At 33.4% G+C, this 23,425-nt stretch overlaps 1 protein-coding gene across 2 annotated transcripts in view; it reads right to left on the reverse strand.

The window, feature by feature from the left end:
* Positions 1 to 23,425, reverse strand: part of LOC126889827 (uncharacterized) — a 787,508-nt gene that overhangs the window by 240,411 nt on the left and 523,672 nt on the right. For both annotated transcript variants that reach the window (XM_050658511.1, XM_050658513.1), the window contains one exon: positions 4,471 to 4,571. In XM_050658511.1, the coding sequence (XP_050514468.1) occupies positions 4,471 to 4,571 (101 nt within the window). Of the gene's footprint in view, positions 1 to 4,470; positions 4,572 to 23,425 lie in introns of those variants that run through there.

The raw sequence follows: 23,425 nt of genomic DNA on the forward strand, positions 1-23,425 counted from the left end.
TCACATAGTTTTACATTAGTTATTATTATGGTTATATTTCGCTGTGTCTAGGTACACTCTAACGTGTACGCAAATAAAAAAGTTAGGTACACGCGAATTAAACTTGATCAAGCCAGTGACTTCATTATTTAACGTGCGCAGTGACTGTATATTTTGGTACATGCTATTTTGATATGTTTAGTGTTTGTTTGATAGAAAAATACTTGTTAAGGGAAGGGAAGCAGAACTATTTAGATGTTTCAAACTTAATTGTAATAAATCAATGTATATATAAAAGTATATATTTAGGTTAGCAAAATAAATATATGTATTTAGTTGATATGACACGTACAAAATATTGCTAAAATAATTTTTATACGTAAGTTAATTATTATAATCAACTATTCTAAATGGGAAATAAGCCACAATTTAACTAAAAAAATGATTTTATTAACGTTTCGACGTCCAAATCGGATGTCATTGTCAAAATACAAAAATTAGTCAGATTAAATAAATTATTAGAAAAATTTTTTACTAAGCAACACAATTTTTGTTTAATTTAATAATATTTTGTATTTTGACAACGACGTCCGATTTAGACGTCGAAACGTTAATAAAATCATTTTTTGGTTAAATTGTGGCTTAGTTCCCATTTAGAATAGTTGATTACAAAAATGCCACAAGGATAATAGCTTCAGAACAAGTTAATTATTATTGTGAAAGCTTTAGGTCTTCTTTTTATTTTAATCTTTTACGGTAATACACACTATTTCATTTATAACTAAAAAAAATATATGTTAATTTATAGTCTCTTATCTTTTTCGTACTGTTTTAAAATGTTCTTAAACTCATTAAAAGAACTAAATAATTGTCCACACTCCGTAGTTAATTTAAAAACAAACACTAAACAAATAAAAAATAAGAAATCACTGACACTAACTTTTTTATTTGCGTACACGGTAACGTATACCTAGACACAACCTTATATTTAGGTATATTCTTCTTCTCCTTCTTTAGTTTATTGGCCTCCACCTACTTGGGTATTTGACAAGCTCATCGTCGTGGAATAAGTCAAAAATATTTATATTCTAATGACATTTATCGTATGTCATTGTAATAATATATACCAGTTTGTTAAAATTGTAGTTTTATACTGTTTTTGAAGGAAAGGAACGAAGGTTTACTATTGAAAATAAAACCATTTTGTAAAAGTACACATTTTCTATGAATAGGTCTAACGATCAAAAACACTTGTAACGTCACATAAATGTATTTTCTACTGACGTTTATAACGTCTAATTTAAAATTCTGTTTACTTTATTGGAAAAATGTAAATGTAAAACCAAGTGACGTCACGATGCGTTTTGGACCACCTGTTTTAATTTGAATTTTTAATCGTCTTTAGGGGCCAAACGAGAGACAAACAAAACTTTTTTATCTTTGATACATGTTTTAAATTATGTTGTGTTGTGATTTATAACATTTTTTTCGAATTTAAAAATTTATGCAAGTTCCCTATTCTTAAAAATCGAGATTTTATGCAAACCTATACCTATAATACACTGCGGTGCAAAAAAATCGATCCACTAAAAATTTAATCATTTTTGGTGTTTCGAATTTCCTAAACCTGTTGTCCGATTTAAGTGATTTTTTACCACGTTATAGCCTTATTCATTGACAATATCGCTGTAATAATATTGTTGCTAGACAGTCAAACTGTCAATTGTATACCCGGTGTACGAATCAAACTGTGTTTTTTCTTAAAGTTCGCATCGCCCTGTGGATTATTCTAGCATTTATAAAATACTGAAATTAAAACCCAACGATAGCCTCAGGTTTTCATAACATTTTGTCATTTGATTCATTCGCTTATGTTGGATAATAAAAAAGTTAGGTACTTTAACAACTGGCCATGTTCGTCATCAGTACAGGGTGTTTCTAAATAAGTGCGACAAACTTTAAGGAGCAATTTTACATGAGAAAATAATGACAATTTGCTTCATAATCATATGTGCGCAAACGCTTCGTTACCGAGATACGGGATGTTCATTTTTTTTACAAACTGACGATTTATTTATTGCTTTAAAACCAGTTGAGATATGCAAATCAAATTTGGTGGGTTTTAAGACGTAGTTATTGCACATTTTTTGACATACACTTAAGAATTTAATATTCACCATTGGCGAGCAAACTGGTATTATGACCGATAATATTACCCGTACGCACGCCAATGGTGAATATACAATTTTTATTTGTATGTTAAAAAATGTGCAATAACTACGTCTTAAAACCCACCAAATTTCATTTGCATACCTTAACTGGTTTTAAAGCAATAAATAAATCGTCAGTTTGTAAAAAAAATTGAACATCCCGTATCTCGGAAATAAAGCGTTTGCGGACATATGATTATAAAGCAAATTGTCATTATTTTCTCATGTAAAATTACCCCTTAAAGTTTTTCGCACTTATTTAGAAAACACCCTGTACTGATGACGAACATGGCCAGTTGTTAAAGTACCAAACTTTTTTATTATCCAACATAAGCGAAGGAATCGAAAGACAAAATGTTAAGAAAACCTGAGGCTATAGTTGGGTTTTATTTTCAGTATTTCATAAATGCTAGAATAATCCAGAGGGTGATGCTTACTTTGAGAAAAAAGCAGTTTTATTCGTACACCCGGTATACAATGACAGTTTGACTGTCTAGCAACAATATTATCATAGCGATATTGTCAATGAATAAGGCTATACGCTGTGAGCTCGTACGTAGAGGGGATATTTATAAATTCGTGAGCGCCAGTAGTGACAAGTCTTTAAAAGTTTACCGGAAATTTGACATAAATGTCAAAGTGATTAATTTTAAATTAAAATTAAAAACATTAATTATAAAAAAATATTAGGTGATCAAAGCTGTGGTATATATTTTTACCTTAAATATACTTACGTTTTAAATACTGAATTTGCGTTTTTTAATGTTCTGTAATATGTAATTATAAATTAATCTTGGCGCCATCTACATGATAATTGTGAAAGTATCCGAAGTAAGAAATTAATATTTCATCAACAGAACGTCAAAATGATTAGCAAAATCTTAAAAAAATCTATTACAATTTAATTACTTTTTAGCGTTGTAAATATTAAGCGATAAAAATTAAATAATAAATTTAAAAATTACCGGTGAAAGTTGAATTAGTAACCGCTAGGAGCGACACCAGCGAAGCTCAGAGCGTATAACGTGGTAAAAAATCGCTTAAATCGGACGACAGGTTTAGGAATTTCGAAACATCAAAAATGACCAAATTTTTAGTGGATCGATTTTTTTGCACCGCAGTGTATATGGTAAAACTATCCACATAAACAGCTAAGCGGTTGTCGATCAACTGAGCGCTCTGTGCCGTAATTTGAAATCTGCTAGTGCGCACAATATGTTCACGTCTATTCCTATTACGGTTCACCTGTAATATCTTAATTGCCAATAATAGTATATTATTCAACGAGCATGTAATGATGACTATTACTCACGATGATGAAGTTTACGACTTGAGCCGTATGCGAGTGTCGTAATTCATCAGAGTGAGTAATAGCCATTACATGCAAGTAGAATACTATACTTTTTCTACGATCTTTTTTATTTGGATTAGTAGAAAAATATAATTATCAACTACTAACATTATTTAAAATCGAAAGATTTTATTTTTCATAAGAAAACATATTTTATACAACTATGGCAACACTGTTAGAATTGCTCTCCTTGAGCTTATGAAACAATCAAACAGTTGTCATTAATAGTGTCATGGAATGGCGGATGGCGGTGGCTTTTAAAAATAATACATATATTTTAAGGCAATTACATGAAAAAGAACGTGTGCTCTGAATAAAAATATATTGTACAATCGACACTCGACAGTAAGTAAAACAGAATTCATTGATATAAATTTCATATCCGTAAGTCCTTTTGCGGAATTAATACCGATTGTTTATTTAACTTTTAATAACGTCAATCTTAAAATGTCAAATGTTAAAATTTAAACGTAAAAAATACATATACTAACCCATTGTTCCAGTTAAAAATCCTTTAACATTTTTCGAATTTAATTGTTGATATAAATTACAATGATTATTTTATTAAATAAACAAGTTTGAGTAATTTTATTTGCTAATAGGTATGTATATTAAAAGTGCTATGCACCACTTGAATCTCACTTCAACCCGTGAGTAATGACCCGTGAGTAACTTCAGCCCGTGAGTAATGAACTATTACTCACGGGTAAAGTAATGGGTGTTATTATCTATTCAAAAATACCGAATAATGAGCATATTATTAAACGGTCGTAGAAAAAATATCTTACTACATAAAATGGTATTTTGCAGATGTAGTATTTAGCAAGTAGTTATGAAATAATAAATTTTCAAATTTTAAAACAACACATTTTCTAATTACATTTAGTTCTTTCACAAAATAAATATAGGTATAGCATAAAACTCACTTACCCTTGTTTCTTGCAGAAAACAATGCATTGCTTGAGTTACGTCGGTGGCATGAATTGAATTGTGATATGGATTGGTGCTATGATATCCCTCCTCTATCAGTGCTGAAAAAATAATAATTGTATAATATATTCATTTAGAGAAAACAATGATGTTAGAATTATTCTGAGCAATACAGTCTCTGAAACTGATACCAAATATACATCGCACCACCGCTAGAAAGAGTGTCATAAGTCAAAAAAGCGAAGTTTCGAGAAAATGACGTTTAAAGTTTGTCCTACAACATTTTCGGGTTTAATTCAAAAACTATTAAAATTAGAATAATAACTATTTTATTCAGTTACATTGGTTTTTGAAGCTCTATAAAATAGCGTTTTAAGTACAAAAATATTTAAAAAAAAAATTATTTTTTGAGTTGTGACACTATACAGATAAAATAACGAAAAATATACGAAATATTATTTATCAAAAGTGACACTTTCACTACAGAATATAATATAATTATTATTATCTGGTTAACAGACTTTTAATTATGTAACTTTAAATACAAATGCCGGCGTAGCTCAGGCGGTAGTATGCTTGACTCGAGTGCTGGTAGGCCGGGGTTCAAATCCTAGCGCCGGCAAGAACAACTAGACATTTTTAAAAATGTCTACAGGCCCAGGTATTCAGCCAGGTATTCAGCCTGAATAAAATGAGTACGTTCGGTAAAACCAGGGGTAAGCGGTTGACGCTTACCACTGGCCCTGTTACCTTCCTTGTATACCGTAGGCCCTAGATATAGCCCTGTTATAATCCCAAAGCCGCGTCAGCGGTATAAAATGGGAGACTATTATTATTAACTTTAAATACAAGTAACAGCATTAAACACAAAATACTTAAAAAAAAAGATAAATAAGTGATAAATGTGTCACTTTTCTTATGCACATACGCTGATTGTTTTGAATAAAGTACTGTCTTAACCCGACAAACGACTTTATACACATCTTAGATGGACACATGCTTTGCAGAAGTCGATATGTGACACTGGTTGTGTTCGGTGCGTCGTTGATTTTGGATAATCATATAATGACACTAGTGTCATCTAACAATAAATACTTCACCCATATTCGCGGTGTGCAAGTACTTGGAAAGGGAAACGAGAAACGACAGTGCGCGAGTCGCGGAGAAATATTGCATCTATCTTAAATAATTCATATTGTCAATTGAAATTGTCAAATTGACGTATATTTCATACCTTCTGTCAGTGACGCAGAAAAATTATATATTGCTCCACAATATTGATATGATATGCAATTATTATACAGTGAGCACGTATAGGTTGGAATAAATTCATTTTCTCAAGAACGGACGATTTTGGAAAAAAATCCCGAAACAGGTCAATTTTTATTTTTAAATTACGACTTTTTGGCATATATATCATACTAGTGACGTCACCCATCTGGGCGTGATGACGTAATCGATGATTTTTTTAAATGAGAATAGGGGTCGTCTGATAGCTCATTTGAAAGGTAATTCAATTCTTTATTCAGTAATATAAACATTAACATAATTATTTATACAGGGTGCCCAAAAAAATTTTTTTTAATTAAATTTATTGAAACAAAAAGAAGAATGTGTGTAATTTATTTAATTCAAAATACATTTTACTGCTATCAGAAAACAGGAAAAAATGTTTATTTGGCAAATAAATATTGTTTTTTGCTTAAATTCAATATTAAAGCAGCCACCCACTAGCCCCGTGACAATTTGAACAATTAATTTAAGCGAAAAGCAATGATTATTTTGCAAATACACATTTTTTTTTGTTTTCTAAGAGCAGTAAAATGTATTTTGAATTAAATAAATTACATACATTCTTCTTTTTATGCCAATAAATTGAATCCAAAACAATTTTTTTTGACACCCTGTATAAATAATTATGTTAATGTTTATATTACTGAATAGAGAATTGAATTACCTTTCAAATGAGCTATCACACGACCGCTATTCTCATTTAAAAAAATCATCGATGACGTCATCACGCCCAGATGGGTGAAGTCACTAGTATAATGTATATGCCAAAAAGTCGCAATTTAAAAATAAAAATTGACCTCTTTCGGGATTTTTTTCCAAAATCGTCCGTTCTCGAGAAAATGAATTTATTCCAACCTTTACGTGCTCACTGTATAAAGGTAAATTTAATTAATTGTATTTTGCTTGCAGTACTGCATTTTAATAACTGATTTTATTTACTACATACAATTGTTTACGTTTGCTAAACATAACCTGCATCTTATTTTTTCTTCTTATTATTTTTTTGGACTATGGTCTTGACAATTATCCAGCAACCAGGACTAATATAATTGGCCAATATAATTAAAAGTGCGAATAAAAGTACAGAGCGTAGAAATAGAGGTCGCTTTGCCGAACTTGCACGGTCCCAATAGACGTGACACTTTGTGAGATAGGAGTTTATAGTTTTATTAAACTGTTGGTGCAATAAAACCGATTCTAAAATTTTTTGAGTTATGACACTCTTTGACCGGAGGTGCGACACGTTAAAAATATGTGCACCTGATACAACCAGAAGTCGCCATTAACTTAAATATTGTTAATACAATACCCGCTATATTACTACATTTTTTTTTAATTCTGAATAATATTTTGGATTCTAAAACTGTTTATTCCACACCGCCATATACACAAAGCGACATAAATTAAGCCTGGTGAAACAAACAACAATCAAATTGATATTTTGATAGACAAAAGGGCCGCAACAAGTATACAAGATGTGACCCGTGTTGAGCTGCCCCCCCACCCCACTTGCAAAAATTAAAAAACCAATAGCGCTGATTTATGAGCTACTTATGAGCTTTCATATTCCGCACATCAAAAATTTTGAGCTCGTTACACTGAGCAGGAATTTATTATTTTAGTGGGGGGTCTATATCTAATTTTATTTTACTCAGTACAGTACCGCAGAATATACAGAATCGGCCTGGTTTCTTCTTAAGCTTCTTTCATTTGGAATATTCCATTTGCAGTATTTTATTCCAAGAAACAAGCGCAATTCGTTTTGAAAACCTATTATATGCACCGTATTTTTAAATATACCACTATATGCAAAATTCAAGAGAAAATACAAAAATATGTAAATGCATACGCATATGCACTCTTGAATATTTGCCTAACTCTGTTAATAAATAATATATTCAGAAACTTGTAGTCTACTCTAACGAAACGCCTACAGAGAAGAACAAACAGGATAAAAACCCTGAACAAATGAACCCTGAAGAAATAAAAAAAGGTAGCTAACTAGCGATCCAAAAGAAATAAAATCGGTCTGGAAAACCTATTTCCAAACTCTATTAATGATGCAAGAAAATGAAGAGCATAATATGGATATGCATCATATTGAGGGAGACGCCAAAAATATAGAACCCCCGACGATGGAAGAGGTCAAACAAGCAGTATTAGATGTCAAACACCTATAGGACAAATGCATAATATGCTCATAGACAAGAATCGGAATAATGAAAAGATCCCTAGCGTCTGAAAAACCGGGATTATCTGCCCAATCTACACTCACCGGCACAAAATTCTGCCACCCAAAATTTTTGATTAAGTTTGACAATTTATAACTTTATTATTTGTGCTCCGATTTTCAAGATTCTTGCACCAGTTTGTAGGTACATGTATTGGCATCATTTGGTATTATTCCAGTAACACACAAATTTTGCTTGCATTGCATTATACAAGGGTGAATGGAAGAGTTGTATTTTCTAATTTTAAAAAATTCTGTGGAAAATTGCATTTTGTTTCATAGTCCTGTCATATTATCCCGGAGGCCTCACTAAAAGTTTGTTTTTTGAATTATCCGAATATCTCTTTTTTGTAAGAGCTGTACCATTTTTTGTAAATAAAAACACTGATTGACTCATAAATAAGAGGTTGGATTGATAAGATTAGAATGGCCCGCATGCAGCCCAGATCTCAATCCTGCTGAGCATTTATGGGATGAATTAAAAAAAGCTATTCGATGTCATCCTAGGCCTCCAGAAAATTTGGTTCAGTTATGGCCCTGGTAGAGGAATATCAGGCTATTCCCCAGGCAAGATTAACACATCTTTATTCGATGCCAAAACAGATTGCGAGCAGTCGTTGCTGCCAGAAGTGGACGTACCCGCTATTGAATTGTTTTGTTTTGGTAATTTTAGTGCGTTTGATATTTTTAATTAAAAAAACCTTCAAAGCAGTATTTTTCTTTACAGCTCTTACAAGAAAAGAGATATTCGGATAATTTAAAAACCAGAACCTTAGTGATACCTCCAGGATAATATAAAAGGAGTATGAAACAAAATCAACCCTCCAATTTTTCCACAGAATTTTTTAAAGTTAAGATAAAATACAACGCTTCCATTCACCTCCGTATAATGCCATCTAAGCAAAAAATGTTTGTTACCGGAATAACAACGAACGACATCAATACATGTACCTACAAACTGATGCAAGAATCTTGAAAATCGGAGTACAAATAAGAAAGTTATAGATTGTCAAACTTAATCAAAAATTTTGGGTGTCGGAATTTTGTGCCGGTGAGTGTATAAAAAAAGGCGATAAATTGAAATGTGAACATTAACGCGACATAACCATCTTTTACACATCGTAAAAAGTTTTTACTTGCATACTAAACTAACGACTCAAACAATTAACTGAAAATGTTGTTAGGGAATATCAAATAGGTTTTAGATGAGAAAGATCTACAAATGAAAAGCTATTCACAGTGAAACAAATTTTAAACAAATCGTGGGTGTGCTAGATTGTCATCCACAACATATTCATAGATTTCAAACAGGTCTACGACTCAAATAATAGACACAAATTATCAAATATTGCACACCTTTAACATCCCCAAAAATACATCCGACTACTAAAAGCAACAATGAACTTGTCAAAAGCAACTATCAGAACAGAAGATGAGCTCACTAAGAACTTCTCAATAGTCAAAGGATTAAAGCAAGGAGACGGACTGGTACCAACACTATTCAACCTTGCTTTCGAATATGTGATAAGACAGGAACAGCCGATCTCGTAACAAATAAATCAATACAGATTGGCTTCTATGCCGACATCAGTTGTATGTCTGTCAGAACTGAAGAGGCGGCAGAAATATATTTGCAACTAAAAACAGTGGCAAAAGAGGCCGGGCTAGAAATAAATATTCAAAAGATAAAAAAGCTAACACGGGTAAGAGATAGGGGAAACATGTACTGTTGAATTAGAAGAAGATATTGAAACTGTATTGAAACGATATTGAACTTACAATTAAAGAAAAGAAAAGTAAAGAAAAGAAGCTACAGTATCTCGGACATGTGATGCGGGGCGAGAAGTATGGCATCCTACGACTCATAATGCAGGGAAAGTTAGATGGCAGAAGAAGCATCGGAAGAAGACGAATTTCATGGTTGAAGAACCTGAGAGAATGGTTTGGATGCAGCTCAAAACAACTATTTAGAGCTACTGCCTCAAAAATTAAAATAGCTATGATGATTGCCAACCTCCGTAGCGGAGATGGAAGCTGAAGAAGAAGAAGAAGATTGAAACTGTAAAAAAGTTTCACATATTTGGGAGTTGCATTAAACACGGATGGAACAGAGAAACCAGAAATCCAAACTAGAATCTTCTTCTTTTTTCTTAACGTGCCCTATCAAGTCCCCTTGACGTTGGCGATTAACATGGCAAAACTGTCTCTGTCTCAAGCTATTCTAAATAGTAGCTGTGGTTTCTTTATTCCTGTCCACTCCATGATATTCTTCAACCAAGAGGCCTGTTTTCTACCAATTCCTCTGCTTCCTTCGATTTTACCCATCATAATAAGTTGAAGAATATTATATCGGTCTCCCCTTACTACGTGTCCAAAATAGGCCATATTTATACATTTGATGTTATCAAGCAGCTCGCGAGCAGCATTTGCTCTCTTAAGGACTGCCACATTTATCAGCATAGTCATCCATGGTATTTTTAGTGTACGTCTATACAGCCACATTTCAAAGGCCTCCAAACGATTAATGGTGGATATTTTTAATGTCCATGCTTCGACACCGTATAGGAGGACTGACCAAATGTAACATTTAATCATGCGCTTTCGAAGTTAAAGTTGCAAGTAATCATTACAGAAGAATGACCTCATTTTTAAAAATGTTGTCCGGGCTATCTCGATTCTACATTTTATCTCTTTATCTGGATAGAGTTTTACGATACGATACAATATCGGTACTTTTTAAGTATTAATTATTGTATTGGTTATGTCAATGAAGTATCGTATCGTGTATCGATATCGGCAATACTTTCTTATAAAAATATCGTATTGATATTGATTACGATACGATATGGATACAATGTTCAATAATATATCGATATAAAATGGATTAAATTAATAAAAATACGATTAAACGTAAAAACGATCTCTTAAAATATACAAGAAATAGGATAAATTGTATTGTAACCTCACAAAACATTGTCTATCCTTTAAAGAGCCCTTCATCCATCTGTTCACACAAATGAGTTCTTTGATACGTTTATTTTTTAAAGAACATCTTTTATTCGTCAGTACTACCAGCACTGCTTCAGAAACAGCCGCTCGACTGATACGAACGTCCCTTGGACACACAAAATATCCCTAGTCAACCGAGATAAAACTGACAAAACTATATGATTTCCATCATAATAAAATATTTGTGTCTGGTCCAGGTCTTGGATATTGCAAGTAGTTTTCAATTTCCTTGTCAAAAACATCGATATTATCTGGGTCTATATCTGCCTATATATCTGGATCTAGTGGTTCAGTAATGTGGCAAACCAAGATATTTAAAAGTGGTACTCTTTGAATTATATGACCATCAGCATATAACCGTGAATCTTGATGTGCCAAACGGTTAAACACCATGTATTTTGTTTTTGAACAGTTTATGTTTAGGCCAAACTCTTATGTGCCAAACTTATGTAATCCATTCATGTCATAAAATAACTGTATCGTCTGTATATCTGATTGTATTTATCAGAATTCCAAATTATGCAGCGCCTTTTTAAATATTCTGTCTGAATATAAATTGAACAACAGTGGGGACAGTATACCACCCTGTCTGACATCTTTTTGTATTATACATATTTCTGTTGATTTTCCATTTATGCAAGCTGTCAAGCTGTTACTGTTTGAAGCCAGTATGATTTTTCTATGATTCATACGTCTTGACTATCAACTCCTGTATCCTTTAATATTTTAATTAATTTGTGACGCTGTACTCAATCAAAGGCCTTTTCATAATCAATAAATACAGCAAAGACGTATTTCCTTTGATCTCGGCATTTCTGCAATAATACATTTAGTGCAACGAATGCGTCCCGGGTTCCCAGTCCATTTCTGAAGCTACATTGTGTTTCATCCTGGTCTTCTTCGCATTTATCTCTGACTCTACTGTGAATGATACGTAGAAATATTTAAGTGTGGCTCATAAGTCTTATCATTCTATAATCGATACAGTTTTTCAATCGTTGTTTTTTGGTAGGGTTAAGAATTCAGACCTTAACCAATCTTCAGGGATAACCAGTCGAATAATATTCCAATGTTTTCCGCATTTTTGAGCTTTACCTACCATCTCTGTCGGTATGTTGTCAGAGCCAACGGCTTTCTTGTTTTTTTTTCCAATTTTATAGCATGTAGTATTTCTGATTTTAGAATTTCTGGTCTTTCACCTTCATCTAAAGTCTCCAGTTCTCACCGTTTTTCCCGACGAATCGGTTATACTATGTAGAGTCAAACGAGAATAGTAAAAGGAAACAAAGCTTATTTTTCACTAGCCCATATGTTCCTCTCTAAAAATACATACACAATATCGAAAATCAGTATCTACAAAACTATTATCAGACCAATAGTATGTTGTGCATGCGAGACATGGGTGATGACAGAAAACACACAAAGAAAGCTAAAATCTTTGAAAGAAAAGTCCTAAGGAAGATATTTGGACCTATTAACCAAAACGGAGAAAGTGGAAATTCAGGTACCTACACTACATTTACAATCAAGATGCAGTAGAAATAAACAAACCAAGACACGTTAAATGCTACTAGGAGCACTCCCGAATCATAATTTACAATGTATACACATTGTAAATCCCAAATCATGATTTCCAAAGTTTATACTGTTATATAATTTTTATGGGAAAAATTTAGAAAATGAATTTATGTCAGAGACCACGTGATCATAGTTTTTCATCGCCCTGTATATGACCAAAAATTGTAAATAGTATAATTTAGTTAGTAAACAGTGTTTTCGCGGAAAGTGAAAATCGTTAGGGGTTTGTTAATTGTTCTCTGAACGGACTTATACAATTATGCGGTAGGATTAGAAAGTACATTTATTTATTATATTTAGAAAGTACATTTATTATAGTACACCTTGTATAGGAATGGACAATAGGACGTTTATAAATGATTCTTAGAAGGAGAGACAGTAAACAAAATTATTGAGTTTTAGAATATATGGTTTTTTGTTTAGCATCTAGAAAACAAGAGTAATTTTGGTGGCTCCTGGAATTTTGACAAAACGGAAAAGTTATATACAAAAATAATTGTTCTTAAGAAATGAAAGTATGGATGTAATGTGTAGAGAGGATGTTTTGTGATTCTCGAGAAAGACGGATGGTGGGGATGAGAGTGTTGAGTCTGAGTTTGAGGAGAAAAAAAAGTTTCACTGTGTAATGAATATCTGGAGAGAGCAGTCCAGTTTTTGAAAAGTGAGAAGTCGGTGTAAAGTGGTGAAGTTGGCGTCCGTGTAAGCCGAATAGTGTTGAAACGAAATCGTTGATCGAGTTGAGAAGTTAAATCTCCTTGTGTCCGAAGAGATTCCTGTTTCTGTCTAGAACGAGTAGCCGGTTGGTATCAATTTGCACAAGATGTCGAACAGAGAGAAAACTGAGGAGAGATTTCGAGCGAGTCCTGTTGTTTGTTTTGTGAAGCAGTTTGGACGAGAAAGATCGTTCGCAACATCCCAGGAGCACGTGTGGGAGAATCGAGGACTACACAATCCATGAGAAGAAGTAAAAAAATAGGTTAGTCAGATTATTTGTGAAACGGAGAGTTGTTTTATATCACATACCATATTCGTTTATTTTTGTATTGAACAGTTCTATAGCATAAGTTAGTCATTCCAAAATTCAAAGAAGAAATAAGTAATCAATTCAAAAGGACAAAAGTATTTATTATATGACGCTAGTCACCTAATACCTTCACTTCGGTTGCAATGGGTGGAAAAAACTCTCGACGCTAGTCAATTAGGGTATGGAGAACAGTGCCTACGTTCTTTCCGATGAGGCTCCAATAAGAGCCGAAAATCGCGATTCAGAGGACTGGACTGCGTTCCATATTCTAATTGAAAAGTAAAATTGTTTTGCCTTCGCATTGCAACTGAATAAAAATGGTATACATTTTTATTTTATTTATTATTTATTTATTATTTATTTAAATGAAAATTTTGTTATAAAAGAAGATAGCAGAATTAAAGCTTAATTTATTAGATTAGAAATAGTTGCAACAAAATTGAGTTTTAGCATACATTTAAATCTTATACATTTATGGTATATTGGATAAATAAATTTATATTATAAATAAATTTATATTATAAATTTATATTATATAGTATATTAGTATTTATGGTATATTGGATAAATAAATAATATTTATAGAATTTATATGACATTGAGTGTGTTTAACCCGCCAGTGGTCGCTATATGAGATTTTCTCTCACGGTTTCAGAAAATTGCGCATAACTTTTTTCTGGGAAATTATACGCGCTGTAGTTCCTTTTAGTCTCCTAACTATCCTCCCCCGATAATCTAATAGACTCGTCCACTCAGGTAGTGACTCAGTTTACTTAGTATCACCATATTGTTGATTCAGTGCGCTTCATGTGAGAGATTCTCTCATCAAGCGACCACCCGCGTCACCAACTGTGTATAAAAATTAATTTTATTTTTGACCTTAAAACCTAAAATAATATCCTTTTATGATGTAACAAAAAGCGCCGTGGATGTGGTCGATGATATGAAAATCCTATATTCTGTTTTACGGGTTAGTTGTAGATGGTCACGTACCATATACTTTTCAATGTTAAATATTGGCGGCATCAATAGTCACATTTTATATAAAGATAATAATAATAAAACAGAAAAACGTCGTGTCTTTTTAAAGCAAATGGCTTTATCGTTGATGAAACCTCGTCTTTTTTGTAAAATTTTGTAAAGAAAGGCAAAAGTTGGATATGTGAGAGAAAATCTCACGCGCGACCACTCGCGTAACAACCTACCTAGCGACCAATGCCGGGTTAATTTCCCTGTTTTGTCCTGGATGAAATAAGCAACTAGAGATAGTAGAAGCCACAAACCAAAGGTAATGCATGAAAATAAAATAGCCCTGAGAATAAATTTTATTAGAAAGTTTTAATTTAATTTTGGTTGTGTTTTCAATAAATAGTACCTAATTAAAATAATTAAATAATTAATCAAAATAAGAATATGCTCATCAGTCTCATAACAGAGAGAAAATACAGAGCATAACAATACATTATAAATTATGATTCGGGAGTGCTCCTAGTAGCATTTAACGTGTCTTGGTTTGTTTATTTCTACTGCATCTTGATGGTAAATTTAATATAGATCCAGAAAACCATGAAGTCTACCAACTGTTCAAAGAGACACCGATCTCATAATTCGTTAAACTTCAGAGACTTCAATGCGCTGGTCATGTAGTGAGAATAGAGACCGAAATATTGACGAAAAAATCCCTAGAGTGTAAAATTTAGGGCGTAAGAGCAAAAGGAAAGCCACGGAAAATAGGCCAGGGTAATAAGACAAAAATATACCCTGTTCGTGACACTTCAGCAGCCAGGGTACTGAAGCGTTTTTTCGACAGGTAATACCTATAGGAACAAATTATAACTATTTCCTACGTAGGATCTGGCGGCCATTTTTATTTATAAACAATTAACTGTCACAAAACGGCATTTCCCCCTTTTTTTTTCAAATCAACGGAAAACAGTGAAACATGAGTTTTTAGTACAAATATCTTCGAGATTATGGAAAAAGCTTTAAAATGACAAATGATAAAGTATGATATACTCATTTATTGTTAATATAATTCCGAAAAAAGGTCGGAATTGCAAAAAAATATTTTCTCAATAACTGTTGTAAAAATTAGTGAACAGCTTTGAAATTTTTGTCAAATGAGGGTTCTTTGGTGCTTAATATGTGATAAAAATTTCAAAGCGATTCATTCAATTGTTTAAATTTTATTCAAATTGTTTATCCCAGAGAGCATTTTTTTGCAATAACATAAGTCAAAAAAATGACCTTAGAACCATTCCACAGGTGTCAAACGAAAGAGCATGAGCTACATTTTCAACATGGTTTAAAGTGAATAAAAAAGTGAAAGTGAATAAAAAATGCATTTATTAGTAATAAATAATTATGCACAAGTATCGTCAATTTTTCTTTATAAACTTTTTGAATAACTTTTTCCAAAAAAATTAACTTTTTTACCCTGTTTTAAGTGCACAACTACCAAGTAATGTTATCTATATCATAATTGATAAAAAATTGTAATAAATATGTATAATTTCTTATATAACAAAATAAAAAGTTTATAAGGAATGATTTACGATACTTTTGCATAATTATTTATTACTAATAAATGCATTTTTTATTCACTTTTTTTTTAAACCAAGTTGAAAATATAGCTCATGCTCTTTCATTTGACACCTGTTGAATGGTTCTAACGTCATTTTCTTCTGACTTATGTTATTGCAAAAAAAAAATGCTCTCTGGGATAAACAATTTGAATAAAATTTAAATAATTGAATGAATCGCTTTGAACTTTTTATCACCTATTAAGCACCAAAGAACCTTTATTTGACAAAAATTTCAGAGCTGTATACTAATGTTTACAACAGTTATTGCGAAAATAATTTTTTTTGCAATTCCGACCTTTTTTCGCAATTATATTAACAATAAATGAGTATATCAAACTTTGTAATACGTCATTTTAAAGCTTTTTTCATATTCTCGAAGATATTTGTACTAAAAAACCATAAGTTTCCCTGTGTTCCATTGATTTAAAAAAAAAGTGAAAAATGCCATTTTTGACAATTAATTGTTTATAAATAAAAATGGCTGCCAGATCCTACGCAGGAAATAGTTACAATTTGTTCTTATAGGTATTATCTGTCGAAAAAACGTTTCAGTACCCTGGCTGCTCAAGTGTCATGGAAAAAACCTTATTACCCTGGACTAAAAGGTGGAAGGATGAAACGACAGCGGACGCGCAAAGTTTGCTAGACATTGGAGAGAGAAAAGAGATACAATCAGAATTTAACAACGCAGAAAAGACTGTAAAGAATCCAAAAATCAGTGAAAAGTAAATGTACCTTGTGCTGATAAAAAGGCAGTTGACTATTACAAATAAAATAGAAGAGACAAAAATAATATATACCAGTAAATATTTCCAAATTGCATGAGTCACCTTCAAAATACATTATAAACTTATTTTTATAAAACATGCCTGAATTACTTTAGGTGACTGCCAACTATATAAAATTTACATAATTTTATGATGTTTTCGTCCAAATAGTTTGTTCAGACAATCGTATATTATTCTGTCGTTATTAATATACATATTTTTCTGATATACAATATAAACTTAAGTAAAATCTGTCCACTTTTGAGATTGCTAGAAGATACATAGGCTATATAATAATTATGCATAATATGTATAATTTTCATAAATTAATGACGCTCATCTAAAAGTTGAATGACCGAATTCTAAAGTTCATCACGATTCTAAGATATTTTATAGGTAGTATTGATAACGATAAAAAAAATTTAATGCAAAAACATGCAAGCCTATAGTACAATTAGCCTAATGAGCCACTTACTTAAACGTTTTTAAAAGTGATACACGGCAGAATATAAAAAAATGCGAAGAGCAAGTATCATGGACACAATTTGGATTCCACGATGACTTAAGACACCCAAGAGGCTCTATTCGATGTCCTTTCTGTTCGATATTCCTTCACATTTGATATTTGGTTTACTACTACTACTAGTGTTGGAAAATTCTCGAGAAAGAAAAATCGGAGAATATTCTCGGGAATATTCTCGAGCTGAGAATGGACCCTACGACGCGCTTAGGGTCATTGTTAAAGATGAAATAGGGTATTAAAAATCATGAAATTATGTACAAAATTATGAGACGAAACAACAGTGTTCTTTATCTATAAAGAAATACAAAAACGAGAGAAATTACAAAATTTATTTGATACAAATTTTTTCTTCTTAACAGCCAATAATGGATGTGATGATCTAATCTGAAAAATACGAGGACTCAGATTCAGAATTAGCTCATCCTGGTCATCTACATTCTACATTTCAATGTAGTGATGAGGAGTTGTGTGATTTGGTTTTTCACGAGTTGCCAGCTCAGTCATGGATTGGTCTACATCTAACAATTTTAAATTGTGAGCAATAAAAGTTACCTTACCAGCCTATTCAGCAGTAAGCTGATTTCTTTTAGAGGAGTGGCCGATTGGATAAAACCATAAGTACTGAAACTTCAGTCGCTACACTGGATGAAGGCATGCTTAATATATCAACTGCTATTTTCGTTAATTTTGTTCCGAAACATGTACCTTTCCACCATATTTTATGATTGGGTCTAGTTTTTCGACTGATTTTGCAACGTATGGTTTTTCAAAAAATCCCTCCTTAGACGGATAAAGTGCTAAATCTGCCATTATTTCAGCCGAGTCATCACTATATTTTAAAGTCGCTAAATTATCTACAGGGTGATTGATTAGTACAGTAAAGCTCAATAGCTCCGCTATAGTAATAGATAGCAATAAAAGTTAATAACAAAAATTTTAGCCACCTTTGAGCTTCACATTACAAAATTAGTTAGAATGTTACAGGGTGTTCGATAACACAGTGGCAGACCAAACTTGTGTTTTTTTAAATGGAACACCCTATATTTTATTTTAAATTCGAAATCCTGTTAACTTCTCCATCACAAAAATATAAAGGTTTGTTATGTTATACAGGGTATTTACAAAGTTATAACCAATTTTATATGAAAATAGTAACAAGTTCAACTCCCTGTATAAATAGAAATAAGCAAAACAACAATGGTTTATTAATGCCATATTTTTAACGTATTGTCAAAATTTTCAAGAATGGTCGATATTGCTAATTTCCTTTATATCAAATACAGGGTGAGTCAAAACGCAAGTACACTATTTTCTCAGTAATTTTAAATGGAACACCCTGTATTTTATATCACTATTGAAAAGTACCATTACCGTACTTTAATTTTTAGATAACATTCCCTATGTCTAAATTTATTAGTTTTCGAGATATTTTCATTTTTCAATGGACCAGTAGCGTGGCCACCCAAATCACCAGAATTTAATAAACTGGACTGATTTTTTTGGGGTTACGTTAATAATGAAGTTTATAAAATACCTACAACAACAAGGGATGAAATGAAAAATAGAATACAAAGTGTATTTCGATGTGTTAATTTACAAATGCTCCGTAGAGTAAGTAGCTCATTCAATGATCGTTTTTAGGTGTACATAAATGTGTTAGGAGATAATTTTGAACACCTTATGTAATTAAATATTAAAAATATTTTATTAAAAGTAGCTTCTAATTTTTTCAAACATGTTTTTAGCAAAATGTATTACTGATAAATTATGTTTCGTTCTTTATTTGTTACATTGTTACATTTACATACAAAAAAAGTGTTTAATTGTCTTCACAAAATAGTGTATTCAACTTCAAATAACAGAGAAACGGTCCATTTTAGGTGTATAATGCTACCAACACCTTTTGTAGTGCTTGAAAAGACCTTTATTACATTAAAACTAAGCGAGATATGCTGGAAACAAAATTGATAACTAATGTGTTTTAAGAAAAAATGACAAGTAATTTTAACCCCCATCCACCAAAATGAAACTGCATCGTTTTCCTTCTACAATACCTTTTACTATAGTGTAATTTCTATGTTCAGAAAATTGCACGGGTTTAAAATTAATGGTTTTTTAAAAAAATAAAAGATCAAATTATAGAGAGCATTTTTAAATTTTCTTAAAAATCTTCCTTTTTCTCCATGTAACTTGAAAATGATAAGAGATACAGTAATGAAAAATAAAAAGGAAATTTTTATCTAAAAAACCTTACATTTTTGTGTGGTATCTTTTTTTCGTACCTATCTCTTATCATTTTCGAGTAAACATGGAGAAAAAGGAAGATTTTTAAGAAAATTTAAAAATGCGCCCTTTAATTTGATCTTATTTAAAAAAAAAACCATTCATTTTAAACCAGTCCAACTTTTTGAACATATAAATAATACTATGTATAACAAAAAGTATTGTAGAAGGAAAACGATGTATTTAATTCTGATGGATGAGGGTTTAAATATACTTCTCATTTCTTCTTAAAATACATTAGTCATCAAGTTGTTTGCAGAATATTTCGCTTAGTTTGAATGTAATCGACATTTAGTATTGCTCATTTTAAAGGTCTTTTCAAGCACAGGTCTTACAATAGTTGTAAGTCTCATTATACATCTAAAATCAACCGTTTCTCTGTTATTTAAAGTTGAATACACCGATTTGAGCATGCAGCAAAAAAAAACAAACTCTTCTTACCTACCATGTCCCTCTTTCTATTTTAACTAGAAGATTTATGAAGGAACGAATCTCTTTGTTTTTTTATAAACTACAGAAATATTTTATATAGTTTCTTTGTTAGATGCATAGTTTTTAAGGTATTCACAAAAATCCGCCCGAAAAGGTGTCATTTTTCAATGAAAATGGCCAATTTTCAACCACGAATAACTAAAAAAATATTGAGTTTTCAAAAAATAATTATAGAACAGTTTTTGCTTAAAATTAGGTTCTCTATTAGCTTCTTCCGTAGGTATTTTAACCACTCTCCCTGGGGCTGTAATTATACCTCGACGACGGTGGGAGGGCCGAGTAACCGGTCGTGGTCCCTAAAATTGTGAGGGGAGCACGACCGATGAAACCAAGAACAGTCCCAGCGTCCAGCGACTGTGCACCGGGTGGCCGCCGGATACCGCCGCTGGACGCTAAAAGGCGTCGCAACTGAGGCGAGTAGTTGCGGCGCCTTCGCCTTCAGCAGTTGTATTTCACACTCCAACTTCCCTACGACTACTCAAGCACCTAAAGTTAATCTCGTCCACTCTGGCATTGTGGTCGGGGGGTCGATGGGCGAGCCTCACGCACCATGCGGGGGCTCTACCATCGGACTCCGATCACAAATCTCTATTTCGAAAAACTTTTTCGACATACCCACTGCGAGTAGCCGCCATGTCTTACCCCACCAAAGTGCCCTTCCCACCACACATCCTTTCCAAATCCCGCATAATAGGGAAGGCAGCAGTTATGCGGAAACTCCAGTTAGCCTGCGAATACAGACTGCCACTGCGTCCGGAGGCAACCGTGATAAAAAAGCCTAGAGGAGTAAACCTCAAAAAAATAATCCCCACTATCACGGTGGAAGGCATCGTGCCAAAGGTATGAAAGATGCGAGGGTTAGAGCATCACAAACGATCCCTTCGGGATACCTGGCGACCTCCCGAAGTAACCTAGCCTTAGCGCGGTAAGGGCGCACTGCCGCGCCGGACGTGTAGTACGTCCCCACTCGTGGGAATCACATGGATCAAACAAATACAAAGGTACAGGGAATAACGACGACGACTATAGGCAAAAGAATAAGGAAGACGGGAAAACAAATGAGAATGGGGAAGAGCGGCCGCAAGACGGCAGAACAGAAGAGGAAGAACAACGAAAATTCGAAAAGGAAATGTTAGAATGGCACGAAAAACAGCCAAAGATGAATAGGTCGGGTCCTCCAAGCACTCGACTCTAGTAGGGGATGACTTGTTAAAGGAAATTAACAAAGAAGAGGAAAAAGAAGGAGACAAAATGGAGGAAGACCCCTCAGTGGAAATTGTGGAAGTGGGGGATAAAGAAGTAGACGGAGAGAAGAAGAGCAAGGTGAGTCATACTGGCAAGATATAAAAGAGAGCGTCCTAACAGCTTTCCTGTTCGACGAAGCGGACAGGGAAGAAATACAGCAAAACAAAAAAAGGAAAGGCGATAGCCTAGAAATAAACGAAAAATTTAAACGAGAAAAGAGAGAAGAAAGCAAAAAATACTCAGAGGAGACGGAAAACGAAAGAGTCCAAAGAAAATTGAAAGAGGTATTGGAGATCCTAAATGGTAAAGGACCTATAGAGGGGGAGAATAAGGCTAAAGCAAGAAAGTTAATTGGAGAAATAACCTCTATCCAAAATAAAACGAGTCAGAATCAAAATCAAACGGTGCAAGAGGAGGGTCATTTGAAATTGCGAACAGTGCAAAATAAAAATGGAACAAGAAAGACAAAAAAAAAGAAACGGAGAAAATAATAAAAGCGTTAAACAAAGGGGGGGACATAAATAATTTTAGCCAGATATACAAAAAGAAATGGGAGGAGAAGGTATTTGAAAAAACGAAATATGAACAGGGGGTCTACAAGAGACAATAACCAAAAAAGAATGCTTAATTGTAACAAAGAGCGACATTAAAGAAGGAGGAGTAGAAAGTGTCATACGGACCATCCGGGAAGACGTATATGAAATCATCGAGGGATGTAAAGAAGAGAACGTGGAATACATAGAGAATGTCAAGAAAAGTTCCATGGCAAGCGAAAGGAGGGAATGGTTTACGTATGTTGTAAAAATAAAGAAGCACGGTATGTACGAAATGGCCGAGAGGGCCATAAAGCAAATTAAGGAAAGGGAAACGCCGCCGCAGACAATACGAGTGATAATAAATAATGAGATCAATAAAGAAGAGGTGCGAAAAGCTTTGGAATTCGTGGGTAGAGGGGAAAATATAATATGGGAATTAGTTATTCGAGGAAAAGAAATGGACAAGGGAGCCAGGCATGAACAGGAAGAAGCCCTCCTGATTAAAACAGGGGGGAAGAAGTATACCGATGTTCTAAAAGAAATGAACGAAAAGATAAACATCGGGAAGATAGGGGTGAAAGTAGATAGATTAAAGAAAACGGAAGGCGGGGACATTCTCGTAAAATTAAAGGGGAAAGGAGCTGCCGACCAATTAAGGAAAGAAATGGACACGAGGATGTCCGGCTTAAACATGGCTGTTAGACGGAAAGAAAACCACTTTACCATAACCGGCATGGATCCCGGGGTCACAGAGGAGAAGTTACAAAACGCTATAAATGCATACACAGGGATTCCGAAAGATAAAGTGGATATAAAGATTCTCAGAACCAACCGAAATGGGGAGCAGAGCGCCACCATAGCCGTGCGCCCCACAAATGCTGAAAAACTCAGAAAATATAATACAATCGTGATAGGCTGGGTGTGGTGCCCCATCTCAGAGAGGTACACCCCCACGAGGTGCTATAAGTGCTTACACTACGGACATAGCACCTATGACTGTAAGGGTGAGAGCAGGGTAGCTTGTTGCTACAACTGCTTAAAGACAGGACATACAGCGGTACAGTGTAACAACACTGCGTACTGTCTTACTTGCAAGGAGGAGGGGCACCGGATGGACCGGATGCAATGCCCAGCCTACCGTGCGTGGGTGTACGGCAGGGGAGGGGAAAGGGAACCCCAAAAAAGTGTATAAGAATAAAAACAACAGTGAAATGATGAGAGGTGGCCTCCTGGAGAACGTGAGTGGGCCCCTATACAGCCCACCGGTGAAACAGGAGGCCGGTTCTCAAGGAGTTTCATGGAAAATAATTTACACCAGAAATCAAGCACCAAAGTATTTTATTTATAAAAATTTTATTTATACATTCTATTTATTTATTCTATATATTTT

The sequence above is a fragment of the Diabrotica virgifera genome, chromosome 8 (assembly GCF_917563875.1).
Source record: "Diabrotica virgifera virgifera chromosome 8, PGI_DIABVI_V3a".
NCBI classification, from domain to species: domain Eukaryota; kingdom Metazoa; phylum Arthropoda; class Insecta; order Coleoptera; family Chrysomelidae; genus Diabrotica; species Diabrotica virgifera.